This window comes from Doryrhamphus excisus, linkage group LG14 (assembly GCF_037039965.1).
Source record: "Doryrhamphus excisus strain RoL-2023G ecotype Guam linkage group LG14, RoL_Dexc_Guam_v1.1, whole genome shotgun sequence".
Classification (NCBI taxonomy): domain Eukaryota; kingdom Metazoa; phylum Chordata; class Actinopteri; order Syngnathiformes; family Syngnathidae; genus Doryrhamphus; species Doryrhamphus excisus.
Window position 1 is genome coordinate 17,740,099 of NC_136370.1, and position 6,000 is coordinate 17,746,098.

At 38.0% G+C, this 6,000-nt stretch overlaps 1 protein-coding gene across 2 annotated transcripts in view; it reads left to right on the forward strand.

The window, feature by feature from the left end:
• LOC131140019 (signal-induced proliferation-associated 1-like protein 1) overlaps positions 1-6,000 on the forward strand; it is a 62,877-nt gene that overhangs the window by 46,194 nt on the left and 10,683 nt on the right. For both annotated transcript variants that reach the window (XM_058090064.2, XM_058090062.2), the window contains exons 8-11: positions 2,791-3,370; positions 3,500-3,774; positions 5,458-5,712; positions 5,771-5,914. In XM_058090064.2, coding sequence (XP_057946047.2) covers positions 2,791-3,370; positions 3,500-3,774; positions 5,458-5,712; positions 5,771-5,914 — 1,254 coding nt within the window. The remainder of the gene's footprint in view (positions 1-2,790; positions 3,371-3,499; positions 3,775-5,457; positions 5,713-5,770; positions 5,915-6,000) is intronic.

A 6,000-nucleotide genomic window follows, 5' to 3' on the forward strand; every position in this document is an offset into this window, starting at 1 on the left:
TGGGTCAAAACAGAGCATTTTACAGAAGTGGCTCAAAGCCAGCGGGGGGGTTCTAATCCTGCCGCTTTCACTGACATTGCGTAACTTGGGATCTTTGTGTAGGGGAAAAAAAATGTAGGCTGTTTGTGTTTTGCTAGCTCAAAAGCCACAGTGGCGTTTCTCCAAACCAGAGCAGCGCTTAGAGTGGCGGCTTGTCAACACTGGCTGCCGCCCTGTCAACTGAGATGGGATTTGTAGTATTTATATCCTGCGTTTAGTCAGGAGTACTTGGCAACAGTACTACAGTCAATGGTAGTTTTAAATAAAGTGGATGCAAACTTGTCGTATCACTTTATTCAAGCCTGCTTTTACTTTTTATACTAATGACTATCTATATTTAAAGTGCTTAACTTTAACGTTTCCCATAAACGCTTAAATGCGGTTAAGGTTATTTAAAGTGTCTAAAATCACAACAAATGCTAACGATTCATTCATTTTATACCGCTTTTTTTCTCACAAGGGTCGCACGGGGGGTTGCTGGAGCCTATCCCAGTTGTGGGTTACACCCCGGACTGGTGGCCAGCCAATCACAGGGCACATATAGACAAACAACCATTCACACTCACATTCATACCTATGGACAATTTGGAGTCGCCAGTTTTTTTGCGGAGAAAACCCACGCAAAAATAACCAATAAATTAAATTTATTTATTTACATAAATGGCAAAAATAACCAAGAAATATTATGTATTTATTTATTTACATAAATGGCAAAAATAACCAAGAAATATTATGTATTTATTTATTTAGTTAAATGGCAAAAATAACCAAGAAATATTATGTATTTATTTATTTACATAAATGGCAAAAATAACCAAGAAATATTATGTATTTATTTATTTACATAAATGGCAAAAATAACCAAGAAATATTATGTATTTATTTATTTAGATAAATGGTTTAAATAACCAAGAAATATTATATATTTATTTATTTAGATAAATAGCAAAAATAACCAAGAAATATTATGTATTTATTTATTTAGTTAAATGGCAAAAATAACCAAGAAATATTATGTATTTATTTATTTACATAAATGGCAAAAATAACCAAGAAATATTATGTATTTATTTATTTAGATAAATGGCAAAAATAACCAAGAAATATTATGTATTTATTTATTTACATAAATGGCAAAAATAACCAAGAAATATTATGTATTTATTTATTTAGATGAATGGCAAAAATAACCAAGAAATATTATGTATTTATTTATTTACATAAATGGCAAAAATAACCAAGAAATATTATGTATTTATTTATTTACATAAATGGCAAAAATAACCAAGAAATATTATGTATTTATTTATTTAGATGAATGGCAAAAATAACCAAGAAATATTATGTATTTATTTATTTACATAAATGGCAAAAATAACCAAGAAATATTATGTATTTATTTATTTAGATAAATGGCTTAAATAACCAAGAAATATTATATATTTATTTATTTAGATAAATAGCAAAAATAACCAAGAAATATTATGTATTTATTTATTTACATAAATGGCAAAAATAACCAAGAAATATTATGTATTTATTTATTTACATAAATGGCAAAAATAACCAAGAAATATTATGTATTATTTATTTAGTTAAATGGCAAAAATAACCAAGAAATATTATGTATTTATTTATTTACATAAATGGCAAAAATAACCAAGAAATATTATGTATTTATTTATTTAGATAAATGGCAAAAATAACCAAGACATATTATGTATTTATTTATTTACATAAATGGCAAAAATAACCAAGAAATATTATGTATTTATTTATTTACATAAATGGCAAAAATAACCAAGAAATATTATGTATTTATTTATTTAGATAAATGGCTTAAATAACCAATAAATATTATGTATTTATTTATGTAGATAAATGGCAAAAATAACCAAGAAATATTATGTATTTATTTATTTAGATGAATGGCAAAAATAACCAAGAAATATTATGTATTTATTTATTTAGATAAATGGCAAAAATAACCAAGAAATATTATGTATTTATTTATTTAGATAAATGGCAAAAATAACCAAGAAATATTATGTATTTATTTATTTACATAAATGGCTTAAATAACCAAGAAATATTATGTATTTATTTATTTAGATAAATGGCTTAAATAACCAAGAAATATTATGTATTTATTTATTTAGATAAATGGCAAAAATAACCAAGAAATATTATGTATTTATTTATTTACATAAATGGCTTAAATAACCAAGAAATATTATGTATTTATTTATTTAGATAAATGGCTTAAATAACCAAGAAATATTATGTATTTATTTATTTAGATAAATGGCTTAAATAACCAAGAAATATTATGTATTTATTTATTTAGATAAATGGCTTAAATAACCAAGAAATATTATGTATTTATTTATTTACATAAATGGCAAAAATAACCAAGAAATATTATGTATTTATTTATTTACATAAATGGCAAAAATAACCAATAAATATTATGTATTTATTTATTTAGATAAATGGCAAAAATAACCAATAAATAGTATTTATTTATTTTTTTAGCTAAATGACTTAAATAACCAATAAATATTATGTATTTATTTATTTATTTATTTAGATAAATGGCAAAAATAACCAATAAATATTATGTATTTATTGAGATAAATGGCAAAAATAAATCTAATTTATTCAATAATCCACTCTTGGCTGTTGACCTGGTGTATGTTGGCTGTGACGTCTCCACCTTGTCCTTCATAAAGTATTTGTTTTTCTCCACAGTGTGGCTGTTAGCCGCTCCCAGGACGTCCCCCCCTTCGGTCCCCCGGTCCCCAAAGGCGTCACCTTCCCCAAATCCTCTGTCTTCAGGGACTTCCTGTTGGCTAAAGTCATTAACGCTGAAAACGCAGCCCACAAATCGGACAAGTTTGGCGCCATGGCGACGCGCACACGTCAGGAATACTTACGGGATCTGGCAGAACGTCACGTGACCAACACTCCTGTCGAATCCGCCGGGAAGTTCCCCTTCATCTCTTTAGCGCACAAGCGGCGTGAAAAAGTGCGACCGTACAGTGGGGCGGAGCTCCGTAGTCTCGGGGCCGTCACCTGGCAGGTTCACGCTGAAGACCAGGTTGCCGGTTCCGAACGGGAATGCTTACTGGCCATTTCCAACGACTTTGTCATTCTGCTGGATCAGGAGGCCAAAGCGGTGGTGTTTAACTGCGCCACGCGTGACGTGATTGGCTGGTCCACCGGAAGTCCCGCCTCCTTGAAGATCTTTTACGAGCGCGGCGAAAGCGTGTCACTCCGCTCCATTAATAACAACACAGAAGACTTCGGGGAGGTTGTGAAGAGACTGGAGGTCAGTGGAATGTTGATGTTGCGTTCAATGACCCATTGTTTTCACAGTTTCTGGCTGTATTATTTTAAAAATGAAAAACCTCCCCAAAACTGAACCCATACTTATTTTTCCTCTTTTCTCGTCTCCTAGCTCCTGACCAAGGGTAGCCAAACTGCGGAGATGACCCTCCGTCGGAACGCCCTCGGCCAGCTGGGTTTCCACGTCAACTTTGAAGGCATCGTGGCAGAGGTGGAGCCCTACGGCTACGCCTGGCAGGCCGGGCTCAGGCAAGGCAGCAGATTGGTGGAGATCTGCAAGGTCGCCGTGGCGTCGCTGTCGCACGAGCAGATGATCGACCTGCTTCGAACCTCCGTCACCGTCAAAGTAGTCATCATTCCTCCTCATGAAGACTCTACACCTCGCAGGTACGGGCGGGAAAAGTCATTGTTTTGTTTTTTTTTAGCATGATATGCTAATATACTAGTTTGATGATTTTTTAAAATTATTTTCTAAAGTGGTTAGCACAGAGGCCTCACCGAGTTCAATTCCACCCTCAGCTATCTCTGTATGGAGTTTGCACGTTCTTCCCGTGCATGGGTGGGTTTTCTCCAAAAAACATGCTAGGTTAATTAGCGACTCCAAATTGTCCATAGGTATGAATGTGAGTGTGAATGGTTGTTTGTCTATATGTGCCCTGTGATTGGCTGGCCACCAGTCCAGGGTATACCCCGCCTCTCCTCCGAAGACAGCTGGGATAGGCTCCAGCACCCCTTGTGAGGATAGTCGGTAGAAAATGAATGAATTAATTTTCTAAAATACGGCTGCACGGTGGACGAGTGGTTAGCATGTAGGCCTCACAGCCTGGATACCCGAATTCGATTCCACAGTGGAGTTTCTCTCCGTGCATGCGTGGGTTTTCTCCGGGTATTCCGGTTTCCTCCCACATTCCAAAAACATGCTAGGTTAATTAGCGACTCCAAATTGTCCATAGGTATGAATGTGAGTGTGAATGGTTGTTTGTCTATATGTGCCCTGTGATTGGCTGGCCGCCAGTCAAGGGTGTAAAACGCCTCTCCTCCGAAGACAGCTGGGATAGGCTCCAGCACCCCCTGCAACCCTTCTGAGGATAAACGGTAGAAAATGAATGAATTAGCACGCAGACCTCACACCTAGGAGACCCGGGTTCAATTCCACACTCGGCATGCGTGGGTTTTCTCCGGGTACTCCGGTTTCCTCCCACATTCCAAAAACATGCTAGGTTAATTAGCATACTCCAAATTGTCCATAGGTATGAATGTGAGTGTGAATGGTTGTTTGTCTATATGTGCCCTGTGATTGGCTGGCCACCAGTCCAGGGTGTAAAACGCCTCTCCTCCAAAGACAGCTGGGATAGGCTCCGGCACCCCTTGTGAGGATAGTCGGTAGAAAATTAATTAATTAATTTTCTAAAATACGGCTGCACGGTGGACGAGTGGTTAGCATGTAGGCCTCACAGCCTGGATACCCGAATTCGATTCCACTGTGGAGTTTCTCTCCGTGCATGCGTGGGTTTTCTCCGGGTATTCCGGTTTCCTCCCACATTCCAAAAACATGCTAGGTTAATTAGCGACTCCAAATTGTCCATAGGTATGAATGTGAGTGTGAATGGTTGTTTGTCTATATGTGCCCTGTGATTGGCTGGCGACCAGTCCAGGGTGTACCCTGCCTCTCCTCCGAAGACAGCTGGGATAGGCTCCGGCACCCCTTGTGAGGATAGTCGGTAGAAAATGAATGAATTAATTTTCTAAAATACGGCTGCACGGTGGGTGAGTGGTTAGCATGTAGGCCTCACAGCCTGGATACCCGAATTCGATTCCACAGTGGAGTTTCTCTCCGTGCATCTGTGGGTTTTCTCCGGGTACTCCGGTTTCCTCCCACATTCCAAAAACATGCTAGGTTAATTAGCATACTCCAAATTGTCCATAGGTATGAATGTGAGTGTGAATGGTTGTTTGTCTATATGTGCTCTGTGATTGGCTGGCCACCAGTTAATCTAATAATCTAACCAATTAATCTACTATGATTATGAATGTTATTATTATTGATATTGTTTTGTTTACAAAACACAGAGGCTGCTCAGAGATCTATCACATGCCCCTCGTGGATTACAAGAACCACAAGGAGGGCATGCCCTATGAGTTGAAGTTCCCTTTCCGCCCGGTCACCAACAGCAACACCAAGTGGCCTCGTACCTCCTCCAGCCCCCAAACGCGACCTGCAGGCTCAGGCGGAACGCTCATCAAGGCTCCTCCCCCAGACTTTGCCAACTCCGCCGTCCTTCCTCGTAGCGTGTCCAGCGATGGCCGACCCATCATTCCCAAAAGGTTGTGCTAAATCTCCTCATCTTTGGGACTCTATCTGACTTCCCATTCCCCTTCCCAGATATTCACCCGGAAATGAAAACTACGCCCTGGCTTGTTCCATCGTGATGGGCCGTACTCTTCATAACACAAATTCATCCGCCAGCCTCTCCTACACGGACAACATGAGCTCCAACCACTGGAGGCAGAAGTCCATGCCTGAGGGGTAAACTCCTATCTTTCCACAGGCTTTGAACACACCACAAGTAAATAAGCAATCTGGCAACACGGACCCACAGATCCTCTGTTCTC